At 54.1% G+C, this 17,388-nt stretch overlaps 3 protein-coding genes across 3 annotated transcripts; 1 reads left to right on the forward strand and 2 right to left on the reverse strand.

Annotated features, from left to right (window-relative positions):
• Positions 1-889: 889 nt before the first annotated feature.
• GNGT2 (G protein subunit gamma transducin 2) lies at positions 890-1,309 on the reverse strand (the record flags this gene model as incomplete). The annotated part of the gene is made up of 2 exons (XM_079546958.1): positions 890-1,015; positions 1,226-1,309. The coding sequence occupies 2 exons, from the start codon at positions 1,307-1,309 to the stop codon at positions 890-892; spliced, it is 210 nt and encodes a 69-aa protein (XP_079403084.1).
• Positions 1,310-3,772: 2,463 nt separating this feature from the next.
• Positions 3,773-7,526, forward strand: ABI3 (ABI family member 3; the record flags this gene model as incomplete). Its single annotated transcript, XM_079547125.1, has 8 exons — positions 3,773-3,883; positions 4,787-4,954; positions 5,406-5,582; positions 6,136-6,215; positions 6,395-6,490; positions 6,771-6,949; positions 7,061-7,192; positions 7,366-7,526. 8 exons carry the CDS (start codon positions 3,773-3,775, stop codon positions 7,524-7,526), a joined length of 1,104 nt encoding a protein of 367 aa, XP_079403251.1.
• Positions 7,527-9,520: 1,994 nt separating this feature from the next.
• Positions 9,521-11,076, reverse strand: PHOSPHO1 (phosphoethanolamine/phosphocholine phosphatase 1; the record flags this gene model as incomplete). The annotated part of the gene is made up of 2 exons (XM_079547303.1): positions 11,023-11,076; positions 9,521-10,282 (listed from the first exon to the last, which is right to left on the reverse strand). The coding sequence occupies exons 1-2, from the start codon at positions 11,065-11,067 to the stop codon at positions 9,521-9,523; spliced, it is 807 nt and encodes a 268-aa protein (XP_079403429.1). The 5' UTR covers positions 11,068-11,076.
• Positions 11,077-17,388: the final 6,312 nt, after the last annotated feature.

Genomic DNA, 17,388 nt, shown 5'->3' on the forward strand with positions numbered 1-17,388 from the left:
GCATGGAGGCGGTCCGCTCTTCCCCGGCTGCACGGAGCGGAAGGTGAAGCCAAGGCGGTGCTTCGAGCAGAACCGGACTTGTAAACCTCCGGGCTTTGATCTCTTGTGGTTGCCGGAGGGTTTCCCGAGGAGGACCCGGAGGCAGGCTGATGTTTTTTGATGGAGGCTTCGCTCGTTCCCGTGCCCCACTTGGGTTGTTCGGCCCCCCTCCCCCAGTCCCCTTCCCCCCGGTCCTGTAGACGCACTGCGGGTGGGAGGTGCGATCTGTGAGCGATGGACGGAGTTATGAATGAGGAGATGAAAGCTTCAGACCCCTGGGAGCATCAGAGCATCAGAGCGTGTTTGTCTGCCTGTGCCAGATGGGGGATTGAGGCACTGACAGGCGATAACGTGAGCGAGGTCCCACCGGGATGCTTCTCTGCAGCGAGTGGGGATGCAGGGCTCAGCTCTAGGCTTTGGAGCCTGCCCTGCTGCTGGGATGCCTGGGGTTGGAGTCCAGGTACAGCCCTACGTGTTTCAGTACCTTCCTATACCTACAACCCATTCCTAGCCCTATCTGTGCCATTAAAGCCCACTTTGCTGCTGCCTGCTGAAAACACAGAACTTTTGCTTGCTGGAAACCGACCATCAATCAGTGATGGGAGCACACAAACACACTCTGCTCCGTCTGCTGCACCTCATCTCTGCAATCACAGGGGTAATTTTTTTTTTCTTTTTTTTTCTCATAATTTTTCTTTTTTCTGCTGCTACTTCAGATGCAACTACACTTTATTTTGGTACTCCCCAGTGCTGAGGTCAGACTATAGGGAAAGCAGGTTTCTGACAGTCTTGGCTTGAGCATGGGAATGGCTCTGTGCCCAAGCAGGGCGGTGCAGGAGGAGGAAGGATGTCAGCTTATCGTACAGCCGCCCTTCTCCTTAAAGGGGTTCTTGTCCTCAGGGACACCTTTCAGCAGTGGATCCTCTCCTGCCATGGATTCAATGTATTCCTTGAGCTCTTTGCCGGTCTTGGAGACCTGCAAGGAAGGAAGGAAGGAGACGCCTCGTGTGGGTTATGGGAACAAGCAGTCACTGCAGAGCTGCTCTCTTGCTGATCATCTGCCTACAAATCCATGTGAGCCTCTGGGAGAGGGGACCACGGAGCTGCCCTTGGCTGTGGTGTGCCCCATCAGCATCCTCAGGGTGTCAAGGTTGCTCCCCATTTTGCATTTTGGGGCAATACTCACCATTTGCCTCTCGTTCTTTACCTCCTTCTTCAGCTGATCCAGTTCCATTTTCAGCAGTTCCTTCTCTGTCATATCCTGAGCCATTCTGCCCTGTAACCAACAGAGATGGCGCGTGCTTGAAGTGCAGTAAGTCTTCTCCTAAGGCATGCTAGGGCTATTGCTTTTGCCTTAACACCGTTGCAAATGCTGATAACGTCTCAGCTGAAGCTTTCGGGCACCTTTCAAAGCACAGTGTAACTGCAGTAATCAAATTTTGCTTTGCTTGTTCTCACCCAGACAAATGGAGCAAAAACAGTGGTTTGAAGGCAGCAGCAGAAGATCCAGCCCTTTCTTTGCGTACAGCAGAGGCTGTTTCCCAAGGACAAGAGATGGCCAGTTCAGTGGGGCTGGCTGAGCCCACAGAAAAACCAATTGCACTGCGGGGCTGTTGGGTTTGCAGTATCTTAAGAGGATCCAGATAAGAATGTACCAAACTATACAGCATCTCCTAAACAAAGCAGTGCAGCATAGGTGCAGACGATGCCTTCCCAATGTGAGTTTGTAACTACACCTTTCTGCTTGGGCAGGAGCAGCCCACAGGCACTGTGAGGAATTAAAGTATTGTTTTCACCTCCACTCATTGTGCCACCCTTGCAAGTAAGTGATGGTGTGAATTATGTCCCTTCATTGCTGTTACCTCTGTGGCACAGAGACATTCCATGGTGTGAGCTGGAAAAGCTCATCTGTTTTTTACAAAGGTGCATCCAAGGGATATAAGAGAGATTTGGAGAGTTGGCTTGTGCTGCTCCCATATTAAAACTTAGCTTGAAAGCCTGACCACAACCTCTTAAATCATGAAGAGGAATGTGATTAAAGCAGTGGTGTGTCTTGTCCATGCTTTGGAAGGCATCAAACTTCTGTTCCCCAGACCCCACTGGTTTTGTGTGGCTGTTTTCATGGCATGCATACCCAGTACTCCTCTCCCCATCCATGCTTATGGGGCATGATGAGTCCCAAGGAGATAAAAGCTGCAGCTTTTATCAACCCGTGGAGGTGGTGATAGCACCTGCAATGCCTCTGTGCATTGGGAAAGAAGCAAAGCCACTTACCTGTGTGGATGAGGGGCTCCCCCTCTCAGTGCTGGAGGTATTCAGAAACCCATCGAACCGCCGTCCTCTGTGTCTGCACTGTTCTGTTCGAAGACCCCTTCAGATCTCCCAGCCAGGAGCAGGGAGCAGATGTCTTTGGTCCCTAAGCTGATAATAGACTCAGAAGAATAAGCTGGTCAGGTGTTGGGCATTAGCCTCAAAGCTCTGGGTAATCAGTGGTGGGGCCATAGGGGAGGGCTGGGAGAGGGCGAAGATGGGGGAGGAAGGGCAAGGGTGGAGATGTGCTTTGTGGGGCACTCGACAGCCCCTGAGCTCCCAGTGTGTGTGTTTGAGCCTGTGCAGGGCTGGAACCCAGCTAGGGGAGCAAAGGGAGCATCCGCTATGGGAGCTGGAACAGGTTCCACCATAGGAGGGAATGGAGAGGATGAGAGCTTGGGTAAGGGGACTGTAGGGGTCCAGGAGGCATTTGGGGTGGCTCTTGGCCATTGAGGGTGTGAGAAGCAGAGCTGGTTCAACATTTCCCTCATCCTCACACTGTTGTGGGCTCACGATGGGCATTTGGCTCTTGCTTGGCCCATGCGCAACACTGAAGCTGAGGACAGAGTTCAGGAGGCCCCGAGGGAGCGCAAAGAGGAGGAGGTGGAGGGGGATTCCCAGCACAAAGGACCCTCCCAGTGCTGGGAAGTGAGAGTTTCCTGCCCTTGGCCATGGCCTCTGGCACTGTCCTGTGGGGATGGGAAAGGCCATCAGCAAAGCACCAAGGAGGGTTGTGCTGTCCTGGCACACAGAAGCAAGCAGAAACTGATGGCTGCACCTGAACTGGGCGAGGTGGGGGCATGGGGCCGTCTGGGGAAGCTGAGCTGGCAATGGAAGCACCATCCTGAGGCTAGATCTCCTCCTGCCAGTCCCATAAAGGCAAGGGGAAGGGAATTCCCCCTACAGAGTGCAACAGAGCCAAGCCTGGCCCCGTGCCTAATGGACTCTGTCAGAGGATGGAGGTGCAAGCACCCAAATGCCCAGAAGTGGCCAAATTTGGGCTGATAGAAGCCAAAATGCAGCATCGTCCTGGAAATGCCACTCTGCCCAGGGCTGTGCTGCCTTCAACCTCATGAAGGCCTCCTTGATGGGGGCGTTTGAATTTGGGGGTGGGGAGGGGAGGGGGGGAGGGGTAAGTATGGATGTGAAGGGCAGGTTTGGTGGGGACTGGGCTTGCAGCACCTCAACAGCTTTCAGGTTCCACCCCTCCATGCCCCCAAGCCTCCACCGCTATGGCAGACGAGATGGCGGCCCCCAGCCTGTCAAGCCCACTCCTCATGGGGCTGTGGGCCGGCAGAGCTGGCGGAGCTGGGAGAGGTGACAACCCACAGGGCATCCGCAGAGCAGTGCGTCAGCATCGCCGCGAGCTTCAAAACGCGGCGCCTGAGAGGCTGGGGAGGAAGTGGGCTCCAGTCCCAGCACCATGGCGGAGCCGCTGCAGCCCTGCGATGTCCCCACGGCACGGCAGGGCCTGCGTGATAACCACAGCAACCTGCAGCGTGTGGCTGAGTACTGCGAGAGCAACTACCTGCAGGTGGGGTGTGGGGCTGGGGGGTCGCTGGGATGGGAGGGGGGGGGGGATCTGTGGTGGTGGTGGTGGGGAGGATGGTGTGAGGGCGAAGGCTTTGCTGTTCCCGTTCATCTCCTGCCCAGCACTGAGTGCTCTCAGTGCTTCTTTTGTGCCTCAGTTTCCCCTCTGCTCATCCGTCAGGGTTATGGGATATGGGGGGGGTCTTCCAGGTGTTTTGGTGCTGCATGGGAGCAGGGATGGCAGCTCGGGGTTTGGGAGGTGCTGCGCAATGCTCTCTCCCTCCCAGCACACGGTGGGCACTGGGCTCTGTGCTGCCTTCCTCCCCGCTGTCTTTGTGACCTGCTGAGGGAATGCAAAAGGGTTGGTTTGGCCCCATTGGCTGGGGACAGTGCTGTGACTGGGGGTCTCCTGGGTGCTTTAAGGATCCTACCTTGCTGGCCTCACTTCCCCATGGCAGACCCGAGGATGCGGGTGCCCCCCCAACCATCTGGGGCTGTGACCCTGGCATTCCCCGTCCCATAGCCAGACATTGCTGCTGCCTCAATTAAGCACCCTCTAGGGCTGGGTTGTTTTCTTGTCGCTGCAGCTTCTGGCCGGTTCACAGCCCCCAGCTGTATCTCTGAAGGGGAAGCATGCAAAACAATTCAGAGAACTGAGACTGCTTCCCCAGCTGTTGGCAACAGGGCTGGGACAGACCCTCCTGACCCCCCTCTGTGCTTGTCCCACCGCACCCTGGTGGTGCTGAGCACCGCTGAGTCCCACCGCCTGAGCTGGAGGAACTGTGATGCATTTGGAAAGCAGAAGGAAGCCCCTTTGCTCCCTTGTGACCCCAGTGTGGGAATGGCAGCAGCAGCATTGTGTGCTGTCAGCCTTCCCAGCTCATCAAGGCTGTGTTTCACCCTCCAGGCGAGCGACAAGCGGAAGGCTTTGGAGGAGACGATGGCGTTCAGCACGCAGTCCTTGGCCAGCGTGGCCTACCAGGTCAGCAGCCTGGCCACCACCTTCCTGCAGCTGCTGGACCTGCAGGCAGCCGAGCTGCAAAAGCTGGAGGCCAACGTCAGCTGTGTAGCCCAGGTGGGTCCGACCTCAGCAACTGCCTGGTTATGGGTCTGTGCTGCTGTGGGGTTTGGGCCCTGAGGAAGGGTTGGCCTCAAAAAAAGGGGAATGTTACTGAGCAGCTTATATAGGGGCTGGAGACCATCCTTCCCTGCGGTTTTAATGGTCTGTCAGCCCTTGCAGCACCTTGGTCACCCAACGTGCTAAAGAAAAAGTCCACCGAGGGGTGAGAAACTGTTCTTGAGGGGTTGTCTTGGTCTGAGTGTTTGGAGACCATGGTGGCCTCTGGGGAAACCCCCAAGGAGCCGCCCTGCAGCAGTCACAAGGGCTCAGATGCTGTAATCCCCCCTCGGTGGATACTGGCCTTGTCCCCTTGGAGAACTGGGGATGTTGACGCAGAGCCCTGCAGCCACTCACCTTCTTCCTGACACCTGAAGGCTTCCTAAAGCCTTTCATGCCATCTTTACAGAGTGTTGACATGCACAAGGAGAAAGTGTCTCGCCGGGAGATTGGCTCTCTGACTGTCAGCAAGAGGTTCCCATCCCACCAGAAGATCACATCCCCCCCCAACCCATCGTCCCTGGAGCCCTACTACAGGAAACCCCTCAACTTCAGCATCCTGGACGATGTTGGCCATGGCATAAAGGTCAGTCTGGAGGGTGTCCCATGGGAAGGTGGGGGCTCAGGTGGACTTTCTGTGATCACAAACCCCTCCTGGAAGGAGAATTGGGGTCTGTCCATACTTCGCCCAGCCCACTCCAGGAATTGTCCCAGCAGGGCTCATCTTGGGGCATGAGGGGAATGGAACACTGTCAGTGCCACAAAGGCACACAGTCCCAGAGCTGCTCAGCCAAGGCTGGGGCTGAGCTGCTGTTCTACCCCAGTGCTGTTCCAGCACTGAAACTGCCCCTGTAAGCTGCCTCTCACCGGAAGGCGCCTGTGGGTTTTCAGCAGCATCAGAGCCACGTGCACAGTGTGAAACCACCATGGAGTCGGAGGGGAAGTGGTGGTGCTGGGCTGCAGTTCCCACGGTAGCAATGCCACACAGCAGACGTCTGCTCCTATCAGCTGGGGCAGCTTCCAACAGCCCCCATCTTTTTGAGAAGGGTTCAGCAAAGGCCTTGGGGGCACTTCAGGGGCATGGTAGGCATGGGGTGCAATGAGCTTGTCCATATGTCTGTGTCTTCTCCTGCCTGCAGGACCACAGCACCCAGCTGTCCCGCACAGGCACACTGTCTCGGAAAGGGATCAAGAGTCAACAGTCTGCAGGCACCATGGGGTGAGGCTTCTGGGGTGGTGTGCAGTAGGAAATCTTTCTGCCTTGGGTGTCGCTGAGCAGGTGACAACGGCAGGGACAGAGCCATGGGTGAGCTGCCTAATGCAGCTGCCCTCAGTGTCCTGTCCCTGTCCTGATGCCATCACCTGGCAGCGTGGGCTCAGCGCCTGCTCTGTTGGCAGGAGGAGCACTCGTGTCCCTGAGCCCATCCAGCCTCCTGTGATTCCCGAGGGAAAGCTCTCTGCAGCTTCATCAGCCTCCTCACTGACATCAGTCAGGTACCAGTCTGGACCTGGGGGGGTCTGGAATGCCCAGGGAGGAGGATTAGTGGGTCTGGGGCAGCTGTGGTTACCCTACTGCATCTGTTTGCAGAGAGGTTTTGATAAGCAATATGGTTGTGGGAACAGGAAATTCACTGTATATCTCTAAAGCAAAAGAACTTGACATAGATGGTTCCCAAGGGGGAAGCTAAGCACAGAATGGGGAAATGGCTTTGCATGCAGATGTTGGGGTGTCATCCCCCTCACACACACCTTTTCCCTGACTCTGAATCCTCAGCTCAAGTGGAGGAGCCCCTGGGGAAGGCATCCCAGCACCACCCCCACCTCCACCCCCACCAGGTCCACCACCCACCCCAGCTGCAGCCACCATCCCACCACCCCCACCTCTCCCTGGGGATCTGCTCCCACCACCACCAGGGGACCTGGCTGTGCCCCCACCGGACTTCAGCCTTCCAGGTGAGTGCTGCAGTGTCTGTGGATGCCGGGGTGCTCATTTCAAACACAAATGCTGTGCGTGGTCTCTGTTCTACGTGGAGCCCCTTGGCCTTCACTGAATTTGTTTTACAGTCCCCGATGACCTCGAGCCACCACTGCCACCACCACCAGTGTTGCCCAACTTTGAGGATTTCACCCCACCACCACCACCACCAGCAGCTGCAGAGGAACCCCTCTGCGCCCCACAGAACTACCTGGACAAAGGTAAAGCAGCTCCAGGGTCAGACCTGCTGAGATCCACCAGATTCTTTGGCCCTGACTGTGGTCACAGCACTGAGGATGTGCCTGCCCCACTACAGGGCAGTGCAGCCCTTTCCTCCTGCCCATCTCAGCTGTTCCCACTCTGCTCCATGGCCTCTCTCCCCTTCTTTGCACAGTGCTGACCCTCTACCCGTACACACGGCAGAAGGACAACGAGCTCTCCTTCGAGCCTGGGGCCCTCATCTACGTCACACGGAGGTACTCTGATGGATGGTGTGAAGGCATCCTGGGCGAGGAGGCAGGTTTCTTCCCTGGCAATTACGTGGAGCCCTTCTGAGCACCAGGAGCTCCCTGACCCCTCATTGCCCACCCAGCTCAGCCGTGTGCAGGAGGCGAGGGCTCCACTTTGCCTTTGGCTTTTGGCTTTGCACAGCTCAGCCCTTTTGCTGCAGCCACGCCACAGCCCCACGCCACATGCTGCTGCCTGCGCCCCACACATCCCCCTGCCTGCTCCTCACACCTCTCCCACCCTTTATCTTTTTTTTTTTGATGACACCAGCAATCGCTGTTTCGGAGATGCTGTGAAGGTTTAGCACTGAGGCAACTCCCCTGTCCCTCAAACTGCTGGAACTGGGAGAGCAGCAAGCTCTGAAATCCCATGGGCTGGCCCTGATGCTGCTGCTCCTGAACCCATAGAACTGATGGTAGAGCAGGACCAAAGCTCAGAAATGACAAACAAGCATGAGGAGGAGAGCAATAACCACAGAGGATCTGCTCCCTATCTGCAGCTGCTTGAGATGGGGAGAGAGGAGGCTGAGCCAGGTCTAAATCCTGCACCAAAGGGGCTGCTGTAGGATCAGGCCCAACCTGCAGAGCATTGCTTATAATCCAACCCCACTCTGCTGCTTCCCTGGTCAGTTCCCAAGGCTGCCTGCCTCCTCCTGCAGCCTGAGGAAGGGAAACACCACGTGCGTGCACCTCAGAGCCATTTCACACTCAGGTTTATGTTCTGGATACAAAGAACTTGTGTATCTGTAATATATAGATATATATCTATATACATATATATGTATTTTTTTTTAATTCCATGGCTTTAAGTTCCACACAGTTGAACAGTGTCCAGACGAGGAAGAACGAAGAAAAGGGGGAAAAAATGAAATAAAGGAGGATCATCTCAGGGCTACTTTGGTTATTTCCTTACCTCTCTGATTTGTTGCCAGGATTTCTATGCTTTGGAGTAGTTTCAAGCCACTCTCGGGGGTCATTTAAGGCTGTGGATAAATCCAGGAAAAGCCAACACCAGAGAGCAAAATACTGCAAGGTCCCTTTTACAGAGTGCAATTAGAATGGGCAATTAACACTGTGGTGGCGTAAGAGGGTTTGGCCTCTGGGGGAGCTGATACCAGAAGTGCTAAAGCACCTTTCTCTCCAGCTGGGAGGATTTCAGCACCTCTGGACCAAGGCAGGAGGTTGCAGGGCAGTCAATACGACCCAGCAAAGACATGGAGATGAGCTGTCTGCACTGGGGGGCTGCTGCCCCAGGAGAAGTGATGGGGAGGAAGAGAAAGGTGAAGTCAGGTCCTTCTCCTCAAGCAGGATGTGGCCGTTCTGCCTCCCCCCCAGAAAAATGGGGTGAGGGCAATGGGAACTGAAGGAGGGTTGCTTTTTATTTTTGCATGGTACCAACCTTCCAAAAGATTTCCTTGATTTCTCATGATTTTTTCTCTTCAGAAAATGAAGTCTGAAGGGACAATAAATTCCTGTGCGAGGCTCATCTGCTGAGCAAGGAGTGGGATGCATGGTGAGCTGGGGAGCCTGGGCAGCACAAACTGCCTAGACCAAATTTCTTGTGGCTTCCTGGAGAGGCAAAGAGCCCTTGGAGCACTGGGTTCAAGGCAACAGCATGAGGCTCCTGCATGGAGAATGGAGACAGGCAGGAGGTGAGAGGGGTGAAGAGGAATCACGTGCAGGGCTCAGCCTGCAGGAGAGCTGACTTGTGGATGGTAAAGAACTGCTCTTGTGAAGTCAAAAAGGGAAAAAACCAAACCATACCATTAGTGTTGCCAACCACCAACAGCAGAGAAGCCGTCTAAGCTGCATAGAGAAGACTTCATCTCAACGTGGCAGAGGGAAGAGGAAAGGATGTAGGGGGAGAGAAAGTGCTTCAATCACTGGGGAGATAGGAGCTCGGAGAGGAAGGCAGGAAAGCAGTCCAGGAATCAAAGTCCAAGTGAGCAGTGCCAAATAAACACGGGGTGCAGGACGTGACCTTCCAGCCTTCTCCCTTCCCAGCTGTTTATCGTAAACAAGCCTCTTTGGAGCCATCCATCCTCAGCACTTCTTCTTGAGGAGCTCCTGCAGATAGCGGGCAACCTCGGTAGCTGACTCCCAGGGAACAACAGTGGCCTGGAAAGCTCCAGGCTGCTTCTTCTCCATCTCCTGGGTCATCTGGTGCATGGGGTAGCCCTTCCGGGGGAAAGCAACGTCAGCTGAAGTCAAAGTCACCGAAGGGCAGAAGTCATTGGCACCATCCCCAACGTAAAATACCCTCTCAAACTCCACCTCTTCCTGCGCTCTCTCGGCCAGGTACTCCGTCAGGATTTTGCGTTTGCACATATTGGCTGGGCAGTCAAGGCACTTGTGGCTGTGGTAGGGCCCCAAGGTGAAGTAACCCCTCTTGTCAAAGCTGGACGGGTTGCTGAAGATTTTACGGAAGAGGGAATAAAAACCGGCCGCCCTCAGTTTGCACTCGATGCCAAACATGTTGGCATCGGAGATGAGGATGATCTCAAAGAGCTCGTGGTTCTTGGAGAGGAACTGGAAGAGGTCAGGCATGCCTGGAGACAGGGGAATGTTCTCATAGACGGCCTTGAAGTCCCCCATCTTGACGCCCTGGTCCCCCATGTAGGCCAGGACACGCTGCATGTACTCATTGTAGAAGCCCTCGCGGAAGCTCTGTCGGATGTGCTCAGGCAGCGCCTGCCCCGGTGCTGCACGCACGATGGAGTCGTCGCTGTTCTCGTTGATGATGGTCTCATCGAAATCAAAGACCAGGAGGTACTTGGGAGGCCGGGAGCTGGCCATGCCAACACCCTGCGGGGGGAAGAAGAGCGCCCATAGTGAGCTGAGCGTTTGGCTTTGGAGCCAGAGGCAACAAACACAGCACAAGAGGCTGCCAGCGCTGCAGAGCGGCATCTCTCTGCCAAATTATCCCTGCCCTCGTTTTGCCATGTAGCTCATTAACCCAGCTGGGGACCTTGGGGGTAATCCCCTGCTGACATACCTCAGCCCTGACCCTGGAGTGTTTATCCTTCCTATAAAGAGATCACTTTGCCACTGCTAATCCCTGTTCTGCAGACAAGGTGGTCAGTGTGCCAAGGACTGACACATGTCCTCTCCCAAGGGACATGGGGACATTGCTGGCGTGGTTCCATGGGCTGGGGAAGGGGTGAGGCAGTTTGCTCCCCATCCCACTCACATCACACCTGTGCAAAAGGATTCGTGTACCTGCAAACAAACCCCTCTTGCTGCCATTCTCACGAGGACGAGTCTGGCTTTTCCTTGGAAAAGATTCTGCAGGTTAAATTTTTGCTGTCACCTGGATATGGTTTCCCTTTGGGTTGGGCTCAGAGCTGGGGTCTGCCCTTCTCTCCAAAGTAAAACCACATTGCTGACAACACAGAGCTGGACAGCCTCAGCCCAGGCCCAGTGCCAAACCCAGCAGCCCCAGCTCACCGCCTGCCACCAATCAGACATGCAGGACAGGGACCTCACTTCTGCTCCCTGACCCTGAGAAGAGACAGAGAGGTGAAAACACTGAGAATCACACTGACCTTAAACAGGCATGGCAGCCCAACACCCTCACAGCACCTTTTCATTTTAAGACCATCACTCTTCAAGCACCACTTTGCTGAAGGTCTCTTTCAGGGCTCTCTGTGTTGGGATCCTCCCTGCAAACCATAAGGGTGATGCTGGTTAATGGATGTGATGTGCACAGACGTGCAGCACGCTACGCGCCCGTGTCCTGCACTGAACTCCCAAGCTCATGACCTTTTGTATCAGGAGCTGGAGAATTAAATGACTCTATAGGGAGCAGCGTGAGTGGGCAGGGACCACTTAATGCTCCTGATCTCTCTTAGCTCTCCCAAGCACTCAGGCTGTGCCACACATGAAAAGACCCAACCCAGCAACAACATCCCGTTCCAAAAATCGTCCTGATTTTCTTCCAGTCTAATTAGTTTGGGTTGCTTTTTTAAATGGAGCAATTATCTTGGAAGGCAAAGAAGGGCGCAGGCAGCTCTGGTTGAGTCGTGCCAGCCTGCTGCCCGCAGTGCAGGCACAGCCCTGGATCTGCAACCCTGCCAACCTCTTGCAGCGTGTGGGGAGAAAAACAGAGCGACAGAAAACCTCAGAATGCCAAAACTCAGAGTTCAGCCTGGTGGGAGACCTGGGCAGGAGGAATAACACAATGGGACGTGGGCAATTTAATGGTTTGCTGGCTGAATCGAGGAGGATTTCAATGATTTTTTTTTTAATGTCAGCGTCATTTTATGAAGAGGTTTTTTTTTTTGGTCTGTAGGGGATTTGTTTGGGAATTGAGTTGTTTTAAGGCCAGCGCCGGGTTATTTTGGCCACAACAAATCACAGAAAGGCTTAGGCTGGAAAGGAACTTGAAGATTATCCATTTACTCTGCCATAATCTGGTTCTCCCACAACCTCAGGTTGTCCAAACCAACTTTCTGTTTGTAAGCACCCACCAAAAGATGGTGCTTATTCACAGGCATCATTTAAAACCAAATCAAGCCACAGCCAGTCTGGGGCTGAAATTCACCACTATGATCTTCAGGTTCGAGTCAAAAGAAACAGAATAAACAGCACGGAAGATTAATTGTGACTTTTTTCTTTATATTCTACATTGGTGCCAAAATCATTTTGGTCTGAGCTTTAAGGACGCATTACAGCAGCAAAGAGCCTTGGAACAGAGCTGCATGAAGCCCCACGGATAACAGCTTACGGGCAGCTCTAAAAGCTGAAGTCCTGGAGTTACGTTGTGCACAAAGACCAAGGATTTCCTCAGGGATGGATGCTTTCTTTCTCCATCTAAAGAGAAGCACTGCACCCCTTTGCTCTGCGAGCAGCAAACCGCGGCACCGCTCCCACCAGTGCTATTTATACGTGGAGATGACTCACCGGGCAGCTGCTTCCTGGGAGAGTGTCCTTCCACCTTCTGCAAAAAGAAAGGAGTCCTTCCAAACTAAAATTAAAGCAGCCGTGCTTCCTAACATTATTCAAAGCCTGAAGGTTGGAACTGGAAAATGAAACAGACGTTGGTTTGTTAACGGCACCGAAAGCAAAGGGTTAAAGAAACTCGATTTCGAGACGAGGGTGAAAACGTCCCCGATAAAAGCAGGGAGCTGTTGGTGTCACACACAGATGAATCTCTCCGGGTCATTTATCCCCCAAATCTCGATGTTTTCTATCCCTCCCATCCCCCTCAAGCATCCTCCCGCCCCCCACAGGAACCCAACGACATTTGCCACCCTCGTTATCTCCGCGGAGCGGTCACCGCTGTGTGTCCCAGGGGAACTCTGCCCGGCTGTGGGATTTACAGCTTAATCCCATGATTTCGGGTTCAGCCCAGGACACGGCGCCGGCTGAGAGCAGCGCAGTGCTGCACCCACCCAGCCAGCACTGCTGCAGGACCTGTTGGCACACTGATGGGCACTGGGACATCTCCCACCTGCCCAAGCACACTTCCATCGCCCTGCTTACCCCCACACCTCCGGTTTTGATGATTTGAAGCTTAGCTGCTGTTTCTGGAACAGACAATATATCCCTTTTTTAAACCCCAAACCCAACCGCTGACCTTCGCCGAATTTGTTTGCCCAGCCCGTAAACCCGTACTAAAGGAAAAGCAGAAAACAAAGTGCTGCTGCCCCAAATGCAAAGGAGAGGAAAGCACCCTCCGTTGGTAGATGATCCATTGGGGACCGCCCATGGGGACGGTTCATTTTATACATTTGTTTTTTCCCCCCTGTCCGACAGTAAGAGGACGACGCATTTCAAAGCGCCGTGACCAAAGCACTGCTCTCTCTGCAAAAAAAAAAACCAAACCAAAACAAACCAACAAGCAGCAAACCCGAAGCAGGCTGTTTTAGCCCCAAAATGCTACACCTGCGAGGCGGTGGACGGCAGACAGCCGGTGCTCCGCGGAACCCAAAATCGGTTCCCGGAGTGCGGTTCGCTCCCCGGGGATGGGGCTGGCGTGGGGCGCATGCAGAGGAGCGGCACCGGGAGCTGCCAGGACCGAACCGCCCGGCACACGGAGCGGGGCCGGTGCCGGATGATGCGTGGTCGCTCCTCAGGTCCTGTCGGTACGGGTGACAGCCGCAATGGGGCTGGATCACGCATGATCGGTGCCTGAAGGCTCCTGCTCTATACCAGCACCTCCCGGTACCGGCACCAGCGCTACCAGATTGACACCTCCCGGCACCGGTCGCACCAGCCATTGGAGACCGTCACGGAGCAGACACCTCCCGGTACCGGTACCCCGCCTGCATCTCCCGGTACCGGTGCCAGCCGTCCCTGTGCATCGCTCCTCGCAGGCTCCTACTGGTGTCGGCACCTCTCGGTACCGGCAGCAGCCGTACCAGTGCCGACTCATGTCTGAGCAGCCTCCAGGGCTTCCTTACCGGGTCGGAACCTCCCGGGAGCGCCCGGTTCACCCCACAGAGCGGCGGAGCACGGCCAGACACCAGCGACTGGGGAGCGGCGCGGAGCCGGCGCCGCTGCCGGGGCTGCCGCGAGCGCGGCCCCTTTAAGGCGACGCAAACGAAGCCCCGGCGCGGCGCCACGGGACAACCGCAGTGCGTGTACGTCATCGCCCACGCAGCCAATAGCAGCCCGCCCTGAGCGCAGCAAGGAGGCGGGGCTTACAGAAGTCCCGCCCCTTTCCCGTCGGGCGGGGGCGCAGAGAGCCGCGTTCCCCTCCCCAAATAAACGTCGGGGACGCGCACCAGCACACAGGGAGCGCGGCCGTAGCGTGACTTTGCTCCTAAAAAGTTACAGCAAAATCAGCAGTAAACCAACAAGAACCTATTTCTTTTCTTTTCTTTTTTTTTTTTTTGAATCTCCGAGAAGCTTCGCCGTTTCGCACTGCTTTGCAAAAAAAAAAAAAACCCAACAGCGAGGCTCGGACCCAAAAATGCGGCAATTCACCCCAAACGGCGCCCGGGCGGGGCGAGGGCTCGGCCCTTCGGCGCTGCCCAAGATGCCCCGTTTGTGGGTGACAGGACCCCAAAATAGCTCTTTTTCTGGCCGGGCGCCGCCCGCAGCACGGCTAATTTTGGGTGCTGGCTCCGCCGCAGGACATCGAATTGCAGAGTGCTGCAAAGCGAACCCACGCCCCGACCCCCCCTCGTGCTCGCAGGGCGGGGGGAAGCGGTATCTGCGGCTCCGCAGGACGTGTAATTGGGGCCGGGATCGCCAGTGATTAAGGGAAAAAAAAGAGGGGGGATGGTGGGGGAAGCAAAGCGCTGCTTGTATAAAGTCTGCACTGAGGACGCGCGCAGGGAGGGACGCAACAGCGTGGCATTGAAAAACACGTCCTGAAGAGGCTGCCAGAAGATGGGTTTTGTCCTGCTTTTTAATTAACGGCGGCTAAAGAAAGGAAGGAGCCGCGCTAAATTGAAGAAGAGCTGCACAAATTGGAGCTCTCCGGTGCCAGCTGTGCTGCGGAGCGCTCCCTGCCCGCAGTGCCAGGCGTAGCCCCGTAGATTCCCCCCTTATTTCTCCAAAATCCAGCCCCAGCCCGCAGCGTTACTGCAGCCACAGCACTGCTATTTTTGAGATCTCTCCTAACGGACTTCGCTTCTGAGAGTTAAAGCACACTGACTTCTATGCAGTGAGAGCTGCCTGCAGGCACCGTCCTCCCCTCTGGAAGAATCCTGGTTATCAAGGAGCTGTTCTATCATCTATTTAGTCTGGGATGTTGGGGCTGTTACAGCCCCCCGTGCTCACACCACCCCCCAGGAACGCAGCAGGCTGCGTTTGTGTGATCCATCAGTAGGTCCAAGGCAATGGGAAGCCCAACAAGGGCACGTTGTCCCCTGCAAGCTGTCTCTTTCCCACTGAGCAGCACCAGGGCGAAGATCATTCCAGAAACACCACAGGCAGAGGAGTTTGGCAAGGGTGATCCTGTATCCCAGTGATTTTCCACTGTTGAGAATCCAGGAGAGCAAGTGAGGACGGCATGGCTCTGCATTGGGCTGCTCTGGTTCCTGGCAACCCCCAGACGGGCAGGCAACCCTCTTATGAACACACAATTTCCCCACAATGGGTGTAACATCCCTATGCTGAAGGAAATTCACTGCTGTATGCTTCTCTCCAAGCCTGTCATCCTGTTTTCTAACCAACAAGTGGATTGCATCAGCAACCCAGCAAGCCTACAATTGCACACAGCTGCCAGCCGCCCCATTGCTGCCCATGGCCCTCCAGCAACACACAGCAGCACTCAGGTGAAGCCTAATTCAGCAGACCCTATGAAATCCATCTGGCCAACTGTCTCAGAGTCCTGCTCTCCTTGGGTTACACCTTTTGGGAACCTTGGAGTAAAAACGCAGCTTTTTTCTACTCACAAGGGGAACTCTTGTTGTCTTTAAGGTACACAGACAAGGAACCTTCAATTGCAGTCACCTTGTGCTATCTCCTTCCCAACACGCTGTCATCTTACACATTTCTTTTATAGCAATAAACATTTGCTGAGCAAATAATATTTGTTTGGTATCAGAGAGAGGAAAAAACAATCAATCAAACAAACAAACAACAAAGCACCACCAAAAAACAAACGGTCAAGAAAAGAGAGAACAAAACTCCACTCCTTGCTTTTCACTGCATGGGGTGACTTCACCATGCATCCAAATCTGCAAACCCCTCAGTGCAGCAGCTGGGACACGACGCAGAGCAGGCAGGTGTGCTCAGTTCAGGCCATTCCAGGTCTCCTGAGGTTCCTCCAACACAGGCTTCAAGTTTGTACTGGTAATAATCCCTAAAGAAGACAGAAAGACTCACCAGAGCGGTCAGGTAACCATCCAGCAGGAGACGAGAATCCCACATCTTTTCCATCTTGTAAATGCTGTTTTTTATGGAAGCAAGTTATTAAATGGGGCAAATAAAACAGCCGTGCTCTGTACCTCCCACAGTCACCTTACTTGTACTCATGTGGTCAGGGGATGAGTACGACTCCAATTTCTTTTTAAGGAAAAGTGAATCAAACGTCTAACTTAAATTCTGGGCAAGCTCTTCAGAGGACTTCCATCTCCCCTCTTCCCCAGTCAATATGGACAATTTCCCCTTCTTCACCTAGACGGAACTGTCATGAAGTTCAGACAACCTGAAAAACAACTCTCCCACTCAGAACTCATTCACCAAAAGCTCCTTTCTGTCTCAAGCTAAGCATGTTGAGGAAGAAGTTTTACATTAAGACTAGTAGTTAAGAAAGCATTTACAAGATTAATCACCATTAATGATTCATATAACAAGCTGCCATAATATAAAGGTACAACAAGGGATTAAAAAGAAGCACCAAACTGGAACTGTGCAGCTCCATATAAAACAGAGCACTCAATATGTTCTGTTCTATACAATACTTAGAAATCAGGAAACACAGGCAACAAGACAGGGCTTTTTATCAGGTGGGATAAGCTTCTGCTGAAGCAGTGTAAGAGAGGCACTGATAGTGCTATCTCTGCACACTACAGGTCAGCAGAATCTGCTGCTTTAACTGCTCTCACGCTGCCAGGCTGGTGAGCAGAGCAACACATTCTTCTCAGTAACTGCAGTCCTGTCGAATACATTTCAATCATTCAGCTGGAAATCCTATTCTTTCACATGGAAGTAATTCCAATCTCTGTGTGTTTCATAATAAACCAAGCCTAAAAATGCTGGAGAGCAGAACTTACTGGGAGTTGGTACAGCAGGAGGAAGGGATGCCATCCAAAGGGACCCCAACAAGTTTGAGAAGTGGGCTGTGGGAGCTGTGCTTGTTCAGCCTGGAGAAGGTTGCAGGGAGACCTCATGGTGACCTTCCAGTTCTTAAAGGAGCTCATAAAAAACATGGAGAGCATCTTTTGACTCGGTCTGATAGCGATAAGACAACGGGGAATGGCTTTAAACTAGAAGAGGGGAGATGTGAGGAGGAA

This window comes from Tetrao urogallus (genome assembly GCF_951394365.1).
Source record: "Tetrao urogallus genome assembly, chromosome: 26".
Lineage (NCBI taxonomy): Eukaryota > Metazoa > Chordata > Aves > Galliformes > Phasianidae > Tetrao > Tetrao urogallus.